The sequence below is a fragment of the Dipodomys ordii genome, unplaced genomic scaffold (genome assembly GCF_000151885.1).
Source record: "Dipodomys ordii isolate 6190 unplaced genomic scaffold, Dord_2.0 Scaffold19, whole genome shotgun sequence".
Taxonomy (NCBI): Eukaryota; Metazoa; Chordata; class Mammalia; order Rodentia; family Heteromyidae; genus Dipodomys; species Dipodomys ordii.
This window is the reverse complement of record NW_012267235.1, coordinates 8,581,701-8,596,733: the sequence shown is the minus strand read 5'-3', so window position 1 is coordinate 8,596,733 and position 15,033 is coordinate 8,581,701. Positions and strand designations below refer to the sequence as shown.

Below are 15,033 nucleotides of genomic sequence, written 5' to 3'. Positions count from 1 at the left end.
CCAGAAGTATTGCGAAATCCCACATCGTGCCCACTTCCTTGCTTTCCTAGGCAGGATTTGAAAACAGGTTAGTGCTTGGTCAAGAGAATGTTCAGAGTTAAAGCTGGATCTATGTGTTCATCCTGAACACAGAAGTATGTGGAAAAGGGCTCTAAAACCTCAGGGGATATAGGAGAGACAGCAAAAATTTGGTCTTCCTGGTGGAGACCTTCAGCTCTCCCATAGCAACACCCAGTACCAGTTAACTTCCCCACAGCTGCATTCAAACAAGGGCATACACTGAGCTCAGGGATAATAAATCTATTTTAATAACATCAGTTTTGACAATGATTTGTACATGTATTTAAAGATAACCTTCAACCCCTGGGCTCCGATACAAATTGGGGATTGAATTGCCCTTGCCAGGAAGTGAGCAAAGCTGTAACATCAAAACTCTTTGCCAATCCTGCTCTCAGAGAAGGGTGACTTTACACTGTTGGGGAAAAAAAAAAATAACTAAGCATTTAAATTTTTCATTGTACACCTGTACACTGATTTAGATTGAATGGCTCAAATTAAACAAATATAGAGAGATCTCATATATACAAATATTATATCATGTATAGGTATATTATATCTTATTTTAAAAGGATAAAACTTTAAACTTGGACTTTGCATGCATGGCCCAGATCTGTTTCTCACTCCCTTAACCCCAAAGTGCAGGTGGGCTTCCCGGCGCCCTCTGGCCAACCCTGCAGAGCTGGCTGTTTTCGTGAGGGGGATGAGCTGAGCGTTGCGTGGCAGGAGCTGGGGGAGTGAGTGGTCTGCCCCACAGGCCACGTGTGGCCCGCGGCTGGACTCGTTTCACTTCCCTCTATCTACCTTGGGGTAAACAGAATTATTGCTAGTCAGCTGTAACCTCTAGAAGGGAGAGATGGGCTCCAGGCCCCCACTTTGCTAGGAGCTTAGTGCCTGGATGGGCAAAATGACTGTTCGACATCTAATGAGTTTTGAGGGGGGCCATGAGGAGCTACCTGGGATCCTCCAGACATGCTCAGGATACTTCTTTATTCAACTCAGAAGCACAAAACAATGAGTATAAGGGCTTTTTAGTAACTTGGGGGGGGTGCAAGAGGAATAAAAGTGCCAGGAAATGAATGCTTTAAGCCATTAGCTTTGGGTCCCTATGATTAAGGGTAGCCTCAAAGGTATTTTCCATGAGCCAGCCCTCCCCTGAGCATCAAGTGAAGGAGGATAGGAATCAGGAGTGTGCATCTCTAGCCCTGGTACCCCCTCCTTCCTCACTTCTCTGGCTGTTGGGTGGGTGCTGTAGGACCTGACAGCATCTGTCCCTGCAGGTGTAGCACAAGTGCTGTGGCAGCACCCTCGGGTGTAGCTTACCCTCTCCTGCACCCCCACCCTGCACAGCCCTGGGGAGGAGATGGGTGTTGCTTAGCAGGGAAGCTGAAGATGATCAGAAATAGGCACGAAGTCAAAAGGCAAAGATCAAACAAAAGGCTGAAGTCACCACCCAATAGGAATGAACAAAATCGGCACCACCAACATCTGCCACACGGACCGGAGATTGTGCTCTCCTGCCAGACTCCAACCTGGAGTTGGAAGTGACGGCAAAGGAACCCACAGAGGATCCTTGGCAAGCTCAGGGACGCTGCTCCTGGCGGCATATTCCCCGGGCCCACATCTGTACAGGTGCTGGGGCGGGGGCTGCATCAGAGGGCTGTGCTCTCCGATTCCTCCTCTGAGTCCCTCTTGTCAGTCACCGAGTGTCGCCTTGCGTGCTCCAGGGGGCTCAGGCGGAGTGTTGACCCCAGCTCTATGTGGATGGAGGGGATATCAAAGTGGACAAGATCTGCAAGTTGGTAGAGAGAAAGAGAGGGAGGTGAAAGAGGCCTCTGGTCCTGAGGACCAAATTGAAAGCAATCTCAGTCAGCGTGAGGAAGCAGGTGGCTGGGCTAGTCTAGGGCCAGACAGATCATTTATAGAAGTTGCCTCCTCAACAGTCACACTGGCTGAATCTAGCAGTCATTCAGACAGAGAGGAGAGCCAGGACTGCTCAGCTGGACTGCGCTTGTTTTCTGATAAGCAAGAGTTCTTGGGCAGGCTCCAGTAGCACCTTTGGGGACTCGTCTCAGCCTAGACTCTGCAGGGAGAGTTTGAGACAAGAATAAATGTGGGAACCCTACACGGGTATCCTCACTCTTAATAAACAGCTGCAGTTAGGGGCAGCTCTTGAAGCTGTGCTCTCTTCTAAATCCTGACTACAGGAAATCCTCTGCTTCCATCCCTATTAGAAGGGGTATGAAGTCCTAGCAAGAAGAGTCAGACATCACAGCGTTCAGTGTCTAGACATCTGTGAGTCAGCAAAGATAAGGCCGAATTACCGAGAGCCATCAACTGAGGCCACATCGGCCACTACTGCTGCTGCCTGAGGCTGGGAGCTTGGGGGTTCTAGCTCACCGACACCCAGGGCTACAGGAAGGGGGCTCCTCTGGACCCCTTCCTCTTGGTCACACTATTTTCCCACCTCTGTCCAGCTTCTGCCTTTCAGGTAGTCTTGCTTAATAACCCAGGCAGGAGGTTGAGCTCCAGGAGATGAGGTGGAAATGTGGCAGGGACCAGGCTCTGGGCCATACTCAGAAGGTGGGGTTTTGTCTTTGTTGTGTGTTTGTGTGTATGAAAAACAAATGTTCAGACTGAGGAATACCATACTGTGTGTACAGACATAAACTTGGACATTGTCCTAAAAGACATTATACAGACACCAAAGCTCTGGACAAAACTCCTCCCTCACTCCACCCCGCCAAGTCTTCAGAATGGGGTCCAACCTGCCTCTGCCTTGCTGCCTGATTGAGGAGCAGATCTTAAGGGGGTTTGAGGCTTGCTTGGCTTAGCCAGTACCACTGGTTCCCCCTGTAGCAGGAAGCTCTTGTGCCTAACAGGAAGTCACTGGACTTTCTGCCCCTGGGTCCGCTCTACTGGATGGGGTACCTTATCAGAAAAGAGCACAGGATCTTCCTGCTTGGATGTAAACACCTAGGCCTGTGTCCCAATAGGACTGTGTCCTAGGACAAATTCTTAGCTTCCCCGTATGTCAATAGAAAAGGGAGTGATGAGGAATGTAGATACAGTAGTTCAGAGATGGCATGGCACTGCACAGCCTGGCAAGAGGTCCTAATGGGAGCTGTCTGACCTTGGTGGGCCAGGGTCACATAGCAAAGGAGTGGCATTCCTGGGTAGAAGGAAGGGTGCTGGGCCATCTTGCTTCATGGCAGCTCCAGGAGTGTCCTTGGGAGATCAGTCTGTGAACACCAAATACCCTGTAGCTAATCTACAGGCCTACCGGCACAATGGGAGGGGGGGCCCTGGTTAACTCTGGCCTCTGCTTCTTCTTGAGGCAGAAACGCCTCATTTCTCCCCGTCTTCTCCCTGCTCTTTCCTTGTTTAGTTTTGAGCTTGTATTCTTTCGGGGAGGTGGTACCAAGCAGATGCTGATGCAAATGCTTCCCAAATGTTTTGTAGTGCTGGAGAGGAGTATCTGGGGAGGATGAGTCCTAAGCATTTGTCTGAGGGTGAATCAGGGTCACCAACATGGTGTTGGCTTCTTTGCTGCTCTGGGCCTGCTCTGTACCTACTCCCACAGGAACACCTTCCTAATAATCCCATGTGTGCAGGGAGAGCATTGGGAACATGTCTGTCATCTGTGCAAACCATACAGCTGAGGGAGAAGGGGAGCTGGAGCTGGTAATTCAGTGAGTGGAAGGAGACGAGCTAGGACTGCCAGGATTTTCCCCAAGCTCAGTCTAATGGAAAGACAGATGGAGGAAGGGGGGTGGGGAGGGGGTAAAAAAGGCCAATCATCTCAAAACACCAAGGAGACTCCTGGCTCAGCTGGTCCTGGCTGAAGTTGGGGAAGGCCAGAAAGAGTGAAGCAGGCATGCGATTGTTTGGCCTGGGCCACATGCAGAGAGAGGAGGGAGCTGGCAGGGCTGGCAGGAAGGCATCAGAAGGATCAGGCGACGCTGGGCATCGGCCGGGCAGCTGGCTGGGCTGGCCGGGCTGGCCAGGGGAGTGGAGTGGTGGCGGTGGAGCCGGGGCCAGCTTACCCTGAAAATCCCCCTCACACGTATCCAACACTGCGTCACTCATGTTACACAGCTGCAAGAACACAATGATAGGATTCGGAGAAAGGAATAAACATGACGAAAACACGGACGAAACAAAAACACTGCGGGTGCCACAGTCCCAGTGGGGCACAACAAAATCCTCACTGCTTTCTACACTGGTTCAGAGACCTGTAGGCACAGGACGTGATAATGGGCTGCTGCGGCCAGAAGAACATAGAACAAAAGGGGATGAGGGGCCGAGGTGTCACTGAATTTGATGGTTAAGTCTTAAAAAGTCTGCCACGGGAAATGAATCATTTCATGCCCTAAGGGTGCTACGCTTCCTACTGTTCTGTGTTGCCCACCTGGGCCCTCTAATTTCCTCCCCTATTCCGTTCTTTCCTGCCTCTTGGGGCATCCTATGTTCAACCCACAGCTTACAGTGTACACTTCTCCTTGTGTCTCTATCCAGCCCTTCTATCATGGCTTACCCCAGAAGCATGAATGACTCCTGAGAACTTCCAGGGGCTGGATGCACATGACATTCCTCAGGAAGAGGTTTCCTTAATTTTTAAATAAGCCTCCAAGTAGATGGTAGTGGCTATATATTCAACATTAACTACAGCCACAGATAAAGATGCCAAGATGTGCTTTCCAATAACACTGAAACCTGCCTGCACTCTCACAAACGCCTGTACGCTTGCCTAGTGGGGTTTTTTTCCCCCTTGTTTTGTTTTTGTGCCAGTTCTGAACTCAGGGCCTAGGCACTGTTCTTAGTACTACTTCTGACTTTTTGGTGGTTAACTGGAGATAAGAGTCTTACAGACCTTCCTGCCAGCGGTAGTTTTCTCAGAACTCAGCCTCGTGAGTACCTAGAATTACAGGCATGAGCCACGGGTGTCTGCCTTGCCCCGTGTTTTTATCTGGAGCAAAGAGTCAAGCCCCACTAGCTTCCAGCTGACATTTAGTCTAAGGAAGAAAATGTCACCTTTTGGGAGGATACGGGGCAAGAAAGGGTACCTGTGAAGGACCTCAGGGTACCCTAGACCCTAGCACCATGTTTTCTGTGAGGTGACATGCATGGTAGCTGAGCAAATTGCATCCTTGGATCTGAACTATCAGGTGTTCTACTGCCGAGCAATACACCAGCACAGGGGTTATGTAGTTTGTAGGTGTGTGTAGCACACATTTGTATCTGTATAGCATGTGTGTTGTATGTTGTATGTGATATGGATTGGGGTTTGTTATGTATGCATGTGTGCTATGTGAGCTATATGTGTGGTGTGTACAAGAATGTGTGGGGATGAACTCTTTGTATGAACACGTGCGCTGTGGGTGTGTGGCTGGGTACTGTATACATGTGTGGCACATCTCTATGTGGATGTGTTCTGTAAAGAAGGGTATGTGGATGTTGTGTATATTTGTGGCTGTATTTGTGTGTGTGGATGTGTAGATGGTGTCCGCATCAAGCTGCCTAGCCCTTTGCTACCTGGGACAAACACTCTTCAGGCCCTGGCCTCTGGGGAAATGTGCTGGCTCCATTCCAAGACTCCGCTCGCACCTTGCCTGTCTTCCAGAAGTAGGGAAGGCTCCAAGGACTAAAGCAGGGGACCACAAATCTGTTCCTGACTTTTCTAATCTCATGTGGCCCAGATGTTTGGGGAGACATTTAAAAAATGTCCCGTGTTTTCCTCAAGGGGTTGTGTTTTCTCTCTCTCTCTCTCTCTCTCTGTGCCTATGTGATTTCATAAGTACACACTTTATTGGGGGAGGAAACACAGCTTCATCTTTGTTTTTAAATTTACAACAAACGAGACTGGATAATTGGGAGTTTGCCTAATCCACTGCTGGAGGAATTGTGGTGGTGGTGGTGGTGGGCAGGGTGGGAAGGGAATGTGTCTTTCTGAAGGTGAGGCCTCCTCTAAATACTTATTTAGAGATACATTTTTTTTCCCAGCAGAGCTTACTTTACTCCTAGGGGAAATTATCTTTGGTTCTTGGCTCCTGCTTTCCAGATGAGTCTCGGCACCTGCTCTGCTGTTGGGGCGCTGTGCGAAAGACGAGGCCCCACCCCTGCATCCTGACGCCAGGTATCTTATGACTGTTACCAGCTGCTCCTGAGGCCTCGGTGCTCAGAAACAACCCTGGACTGGTGGGCTGGGCTAGGAGAAACCCCATGAAAAGGTGGACCCCCCCAAAAAAAAACCCCACCCAAACCAAACCAAACCAAACCCAAACCAAACCAACTCAGTTCCAGAGCTGCTTTACATTGTCCCACTGGTGGGTTCTCAGAAGAACCCCTTGGGAGGCAGCCCTGGGGCGGCCACAGCCAGCTCACATCATGTGGGCCTCTATTACCTGGAAGGGATGCTGTTGGCCCCTCCCTGGCGCATTTTGTTAAGGTTCATGGGAATTTTCCAGAAAGCCCATGACTCGGTTACCTGTAGACATGCTTTCCCCTGGGGTCATGCCATCCAGCATGGGGTGCTCCGTGGACTGAGGGCTGGAGGCTGAGAGGCTGACCGTGGGAGGCTGCGGTGGCGGTAGGGTGGGTCTCTGTCGTGGCTTTGGGGTGGGCCTTGATTTGGCTAAAGTGCTTGTAAAAATGGAAGGAGAGGCCAGAGGAGGAGCTGCAGCTGGGGAGAGCTGGCCAGAGGCCAAGGAGTATCCTGGAGGGTAACTCAGTCCATAGGGAGATGGGGTGCTTGGGGGAGTAGGAGATAGGCTGACTGGGGATGGCTGGCCGGTGGACTGGTCAGTCACTGTCCCTGGCTGGCCAAAAGGAACCTTGGGTGGAATTGGTGCCAGCTTCTTTGAAACTGAAAGAGAAAAACACAAGACACAAAGGTGTAAGGTGTCCTTCAGGGTTTAACGTGGTCCTTTTCAACCTCCTCCTCTTCTTCCACCCCCATCCCCTGACTTCCTGTCACACCGATAATAGCCAATAGAAATTTAAGTGCACCTAGATTTGCAAGTGTTCTTATCTTTGCACCTGTTCCTCTGTACGTACACACACACACACACACACACACACACACACACACACAGAGTCCATCTGGAAAAAGAACCTTCCATTAACTGGTGGTGAGTGGGTGATTTTTCCATCTGAGTGTCACCACATTCAGAGTGAGTCAATGAAGCCAATTCCAATGGCCAATTCAAATCATCACCATGAGGTCAGCACTCAGGGACAAATCCTCCTGCAGGAAACTGAACTTCAACCTAACCAGCCCAGTGGTGTGTGGCTTTGGCAATGGTATGTGGCCTGATCCTGTCACTTTTAATTTCCAGCCTTAACTCTGCACCACTTTCCCTGGCATAGTTTTTTGTTTTCTTAATTTTTAAATGAATTAACAGACAGCATTTGTGCTTCTTTATGCACTGTAATTCAATACACAAATACAGTGCATAATGATCAAATCACAGTAATTAGCATTTCTATCTCCTCAAACATCATCACTTCTATGTGTTGGCAACTTTCCAACCTTCTCCTCCAGTGGTTTGGAAATGTATAATTAGTTGCTGTAGAAAGACTATCTTTACCACAGTGTGCTATACTATACTCCCCTACAACTGTGTTTTGACATCTGTCTCTCTCTCTCTCTCTTCTCTCCTGTCCCAGCTTCTGATCACAGACTTTTTTCCCTTTCTTTTCTTTCATGAATTGTGTCCTCTGGATATCAGAAAATATAGCTCAACTGTACTCTTTTTCAGTGTTGAGGTCTGAACCCAAGGCCTAATGTGTGCTAGGCAAGCACTCTGCCGCTGAGCTACAACCCAGAATCTTTCCAAACATATCACTGACCCAACCTCTTCTCCATTCCTTTCATTTCCCTCTCCTTATTTACTGAAGCTCTCTAAAGGATGACAAGTACATGATACCTTGAACTGAAAATGAATTGGGAAACATAGCCAAGGCAAACATTCAGAGGATCCAAGTGAGGGGTGAAGTTTTTGAGAAAATGATTATTGGACGATGATAATTAAATGAGATCTGACCATGGGTACCAGTAACTCTAGAAGAATCTGTCTTCTAAATCCTCAGGGAGGCATTTGGGCATCTCCTTCCACTCCCCACATCAACCCAATCCATCCATGGAACAGAACCTTGTCTAATTGTCTAAGGATATCTCATGTTCCCATGGCTCGTTGGCCAGGAAGAAAAAAAAGCACCTGCTTTTCAGGTTGCCACCTTGGGTTCAAATTTCTGTCCTACTACTTATCCACGATACGCCCAGGGGAATGTATTTAAACTGGTCTAAAATGAGAGAGAGAAAGGGGGAGGCACAGAAAGGGAAGGAGGAAGGGGGAACAAATATAATCGTGCTATTCAGTATGGAGTGTGGAAAATGAACTATGTAACTTGTGAGCAGGGATGGGAGGGGAAAACTGGGGGAAATCAAAAAGAAGGGGTGACACTGCCCCCAAACAGAAAGGTACTCATTACCTGACTTATGAAATGGCAAGCCCTCTGTACAACACCTTAATGACAATAAAACTACACTTAAGAAACATGAAAAAAGAAGTTAAATAAATGAGCCTCTTCCATACAACTGGAAGACTACTCTCTTCCCTATAGTACTGATCACACATCTGAAAAACTTCAAAATCAAAGCCTATTTTTTTTTAAAAAAAAGCATTCAGTTTTCCAGTTTTCTACTTCTTGACTATGGGGTCAGTTTTCTGGCTTTGCTATTGAGGTTCATGACTGAGTGTGCTTGGACATGCACAAGACATGAAGTCCTGGAAATCTTGGACATGCTCTTCTAAATGGGCGAAAGTGACATCACCCAACAGAAGAGACACTGCTTTGGGGTGGTGACAGCATTAGAGCATGATGTTCAATTTTGGGTTCAAGGTCAAAAGACAGAGAGATCAGAAAAATAACTGCTGGGCATATTCAGTGTGGGTGGGGATGGAGAATGGAGAAGGAAGTTGTGCCTTTCAAATGACATCTTTGATCAACTCAATGTCTCTTTAGAAAGGGACCTGGAGGCCAAGCACCAGTGGCACATACCTGTAATCCTAGCTACTCAAGAGGCTAAGATCTGAGGATCATGGTTCAAAGCCAGCCCTGGCAGCAATGTCTGTGAGACTCTTATCTCCAATTAACCACCAGAAAACCAGAAGTGGTGCTGTGGCTCAAGTGGTAGATGCTTGCCTTGAGCTCAGGGACAGCATCCAGGTCCAGAGTTCAAGCCCCATGACCATAAAAACAAAACAAAACAACAACAAAAGGGACCTGGGTTACTCTAGGCTTTGTTTGCTGTGCAGGTCCAATGTGCTGCAACTCTCAAGAGGGTCACCCTGGCTCTGACATGAGGAAGGTAACTGGCTGTGCCAGGAGCCTTGATATTACCACTGGATGAAAGAATGGCTTAGCCATCATCCACACTCTGAAGGGTTGGAAGAGTCATAAACAGAGATGTGCAACAGGACAAGAACACCATGTCTGAATGGGAAGGAAAGCCTACTAATGCTGGAAATGCTAAAACCCACCAATGCCATTTATTTATTTACTTATTTAGTGCCTGTCCCGAGGCTTGAACTTAGGCCTGTTCCTGAGCTTTTGTGCCCAATGCCAGAGTTCTACCACTTCAACCACAACTCTACTTCCGTCTTTTTGGGGGTTAATTGTAGATAAGAGTCTTGTGGACTTCCCTACCTTGCTGGCTTCAAACAGTGGTTCTCAGATCTCAGCCTCCTAAGTAGCTAGGATTACAGATGTGAACCACCGATGTGCACTACTGCCTTTTTGACCCAGTTGCTATTTAACCTTCAAGATGCCATTTCTTCTGGGTCATCTACCTTGAATCCTGAGTCCAGATAAGGGAGACTCCATGTGTCCCCATGGTGCCCAGATGCCTCCTGGCATAGCAGCACCATGTACCCTTGCATTATAGTTATACTTCGCTGCAAAGCAGAGCTCTACACATACCAGGGCTTTGTAAATATTTGTAGTTTGGATAAGGAATGAAAGGGCACGGGGAACCGACAAGGTCCAGGGCAGGGTAGAGGCTTACTAGAAGAATGGTGTTGCCATGACTCAAAAGGGACCTGGGAAATGTAGATGCGATGAATCTAGCCCTACTTGACCATCTTGGAGTTGAAACCAATCCTAGGAGCACAAAAGACCCAAACTGAGAACAAATTAAATGATACGCAATTTCAGTCAAGAGACAGGCTTTGCCGAGAGGTGAGAGGTGGTAACAAATTAAAAAAGGCCTGGATAAGATCTCCAACAGTATACCTCCCCACTGATGAAATGTCACCGTACAGTGTCTTTGGCTTTGGGGAATGGTTCTCCCAAGAGATTTAACTGGGTCCTTACTATGGGACAATCCTCACAAGTTCCACAACAGAAGTATTGGAGATCTGGCTTTGGGGAAAAACAATCCCAACTTCCTCCTCTGACCTCACCTTGGTTGGCACTGGGGCATGGAGCTGGTGTAGATGACCACATACAGCTTTGTAAATGCTGGAGGAAGGTCTGGTAGGGCCATGGGAGAAGCATGCTATGGTGTCTGTATTGTTGGTATCACTTGTTATATGGGAAGCATTGCCCCATACTTTCATAAGCCCACTTTTCATGTAGTGATCTGAAGAATGAGGGTGAAATATAGCACCTCTTTGGATTGGTTAACTTCTCAAAACTTGACTGATCTACCTAGGGACTATTCACTAAGCCACACAGTTTCTAAACAGTATGCTTTGAAAGGGATGGAGCCTTCAGGAATGGAACAGCCCTCACCAGCCTGAGACTGGGCAGAGGAAAGAGGTGACATACCTTTCCGGAGAGTGTGGGGACTCTGGTCTGCGGGTGGCTGGCTCGGACTGGTACCTGGTTGTGGCCCTGGCTGTGAACCTGGACAAGCTGTCCCCTGGCTGGAGCTTGGACTTCCTTTCTGACCAGATCCCGGAGACAATTCCTTGCTTTTAGATGTACTGAAAAGCAAACACACAGGTCAGAAAAGGAACAGGTGCTTGGTCAGCCTCAGCACCAACCTGCCAACTCTGATTCTATGTGTTCTGGGCCCTGTTCAAATCCACACCAGTTCTGGTTTGTCTCAGTCCCTTCTTAAAACGTTCAAAGCATCCTATGAGGTGACTGTCCCTTCCTGGAGCTCTGGTGATACGGGCTCCTCCCTAGCTTTGTGGACATGCACTGCCAATGGTCTCTTCCCATCTCTGCCTTGAGGAGATGACCCTTGCGCATCTCCCTGCATCCTGTCATCAGTACGGTTACCATAGGTTGTTCTGAAGTGGGAACTGCACAGTGTTCCTGTCTCCTCCTGTCCCTATGGCATTATAGAGCCAAGAGGACTTTCCAGGGTCAGTGTGCCAGCTAGGGCTGATGATAGCTCTGCTTCCATGCTATAGCTCTCTAAGCTGTTGCCTAGGACTCTAACCTAGCACATGCAGGTGAGGAACTCTAGGACCTGCCCTCATACTCGCTCCACAGAGACTAGGACCTAGCTATGTTCCTGTATGAGGACCAGTTCAAGCTCCAGTCCTTCAAGCTTAGAATAGGGTCACGATCAATGTCAGTAAGGAACGCTGGCCTCCTGAGTCCCTTGGATCAACAAAGAAATACTCAAATTTACCAGAAAATTCACCCATGCTGTTAAGCTCTTTCTCAGGTCTTCTCTTAAGGACAAGATACAGCAAAAGGGTACCCTATTGAACTGTACTGTACAGACTACGGACCAAAAAACACAACAAAAAAACAAAAACAACAAGAACCAACACACACACACACACACACACACACACACACCAGATCATTAACACACACACACACCACACACACACACCAGATCATTAACACACACACACACACACACACACACACACCAGATCATTACCCCCTGCCAGCCTCTAATGCACCATTCAGGGGAAACATTGCAAACTGTTCTTATGGCTGCACAGAATGTCACTTCTTGACAGCAATCATTTCATTTTGGATAGCCTTGACTGAATCAGAGGGGGTTCCTGGAATGGGACTTAACTGCTATGCTTCCTGCCTGGATTCCAAAACTCTTGGAGGGTGTGGTGGGCAGGGCCTGGTTACCTACAGCTTCCATAATAGCTGTTTCTTCTCCAAATATGGAATTGGAGTGAATAAGAAACTACCAATAGAAATATGGAACTCATGGCTGCCAAGATATGCTGAGAAAGACGGGGAGCAGGGTTAGAACAGGAAGGTCATCAGTGTACAAGCAGCTTTCTTATTGGAAGGAAGAGAAGAAGAGAAGACCACAGTCACAGTGCTGGCACTTCCTTTCCTTTGAGAAATGGGAGAATTTCATAGGGAAAAAGGTCATTTTTATCGAAAGCAACCTGAAGAGCAAAAAAAAAATGTCTTTTTTTTATTCTGCTAATAAAAAGCAAACCCAGAAAACTGTCTTTGTTCAGGCTGAAGAGTTCAGCCTGTCTTTTATTTTTTCTCAGGTTCAAGGTCACAGTGTATCTGGGTACTCATGCCCAACCATCTATCTCTCCTTCCACCCATCTCTGCCATCACTGAGAGGAAGTGAAAACAATCAACTATGGAAAGCACCACACAAGAAAGTCCCTACCCCCAATCTGCTTCCTGTAGGGTTCTAGACTTTTCTTGCTTCTTTTGACTGGAGATTGATCTCTTCTCTGACTTCCTGCTCAATATACTTTCTCCAGCACAGAAACAAGTACCTATTTAACCTGTTTTTTCTCTCAGCACAACTGTAGCTGACCCAGCGGTGGTGGGGGGAGGGTAGTGGTGGTAACAAGTAGGGCAGAGAGTGGTTACTGGACTGCTAGATGAAGGCAGAGATAAGGTGCAGGTGAGGACAGGTTAGTTCTCAGGACAGGGACTCAGTGAGCAGAGTTTACTGTCTGTGTTATTGCTGAGCAGCAAAGTAGGACATGAAGGCTGAGTCTGGCTGGACAGAGCCACCAGCTTGGGTAGGAGAACTAAAGGCAGAGCTTGGGGCAAAGAAGAGAAGAGATATCCTGTGATCTTCCAGCAAGGGGTAGACATGACAGGAATTTGGCAGCTGGAAGCAACGTCACTTGTGCTGCAAATATCCAGAAAACAAAAAGCAAAAGAATGGAGCTGGACATAGGGATTAAAAAGTACAGGAAAAAGCCCCGGATGAAAGAAAGCCTTAACACACAAAGAGAAGCTGCAGAACCATATCCCCGGCATGAAAGTGGGAGAGCAGAGCAATATATCTGACACTGTGAGTCACTGGCTATCAGTGTGGGGAAGAGCGGGTGCTCCCTGCCCATGGGTTCTGCAAGGCCACCCACCCATATCATCTCTAGAATGCCTTTTGAGCCTGGAGAAACCCCATCCTCAAGGGGACCTGTTTTAGAAATACCATCTACATGCCAAATGCTCTATGAAGTCCCTTGTATGACCAGAGTGATGGCAGCTATTGTCTGAAGAGAGGATCACCGGAGCATATCTGCCTATATGTCCTTTTCCTTCAGGTCAGCCTGTCTATCCATCAGTGTCTACCTGTGCTTCTCCACCAAACTCCCTCTGCCCATCGGCATATTTCAAGTGAACCTGAAGCCCAGCAAATCACAGTCACAGTTCTAATGTTCATTGATCTTGCCTGGAATGTGCTGGCTGGGCTAGTGTGCTCTCTTTCTCTCTCTCTGTATATCTCTCTCTTTTCCCTAAAAGAATGGTGATACACTCCTGCAACTGATTTGCATTCACTGTGGCAGCAACAACTGCTAACGGCACTCTGCATCGAAAGGCTGCAGATAGGGAGGAAGAAATACTATCATTCTAAAATTTCAAAATAGGGAAGTTACAAAAGGAAGTGGGATCCGGAGAGTGGGCTTCGAGTCCTCTGTAGCCCTTTAGCAGGCTGCCGCCTTCCATGTCTGCTTGGGGATGTGATTCTTGGAAAGCCTAGATGCTTCCTGGCGATCCAGGATGCTGTGGATGACGCAGAAAGCCAAACATGAATGCTTCCAAATGAGGATCGGGGTAGATAAGATCTAGGAGGCCTGAGTGGGAAGCGGCAAGCCCTGTGCATGCATGTGCACACCAGCCAGTTCTCCCTCTTACCCCCTGCCCCCAGGCAGAATCCGGGGCTTACCTGGGGCGCTCAGGCGTGGGCTGCAGGCCAGCAACAGATGGGGAGAGCACAGGAGCTGCAGCGGGGCTGTCCGGGACCTGCTCCAGCAGGGGTGATGGCAGGGGTGCAGCCAGCTCGGCAGGCGGGGCAGGAGGCTGCATGGAGGGCGGGGCGCAGGATGCTTTCCGGCCGGCAGAGGAGCCTCTTCGAGCCACCCAAGACGTGTCCATGACCCTCACGCCCATGCTGGCGAGGGACACAAAGACACCTGCTTACCCACGCCTGACAGGTGGCAGGCTCCCTCCCCCATCAAGCGGAGACATTCAAGCAGGTCCAGGTTAGAAGAGCAGCAGCCTTAGCACCCTCCTGGGCTGGAAAGCAATGTGCAGGGGGAGAGGGCAGCGATGCTCCAGCACCCAGGCGGCTGGGGGCACAAAGACACAGCCCTGCAGCCCAGGAGGGGCAAGATGGCCCTCCCATGACACCAAGGCCCACAGCAGGACACAGTCAGCAGCTTGGAGGTCCACAAGCTGTGTTTCCACTCTGCCAAAGCCAACTGGCCTTAGGAAAATAGCCCGACAAGCACCCTGGTTGTGGAATCCAAGCCATCCTCAGTGCAGAAACGTGGTCTTACTAGCTTGGTAGGGGGGTCACTTGCTCCTCCCAGTTGTAGGAAGGAGGTTGGGGGAGGGGGGCAGGGACAGAGACAGATGGGACTAGAACACTAACCAGCCAGCAGGAGACAGCTACAGAGGCCTCCTTTTTTGAACCCGGGTCTAGGCCCAGCTCTGTCTCTGCTGGGGACCCTGGCAGATCAGCCCTCCAGGGGTCACACCAGCTTATCTACAAGACAG

At 48.8% G+C, this 15,033-nt stretch overlaps 1 protein-coding gene across 1 annotated transcript in view; it reads right to left on the bottom strand.

Moving 5' to 3' along the window:
• Positions 1-246: 246 nt before the first annotated feature.
• The window catches only part of Arhgap44 (Rho GTPase activating protein 44), a 155,201-nt gene continuing 140,414 nt past the window's right edge, over positions 247-15,033 (bottom strand). Inside the window, exons 17-20 of the mRNA XM_013013045.1 lie at positions 14,201-14,425; positions 10,891-11,048; positions 6,545-6,922; positions 247-1,849 (exon numbers count right to left, since the gene is read on the bottom strand). Of these exons, the coding sequence (XP_012868499.1) occupies positions 1,710-1,849; positions 6,545-6,922; positions 10,891-11,048; positions 14,201-14,425 (901 nt within the window). The 3' untranslated portion in view covers positions 247-1,709. The remainder of the gene's footprint in view (positions 1,850-6,544; positions 6,923-10,890; positions 11,049-14,200; positions 14,426-15,033) is intronic.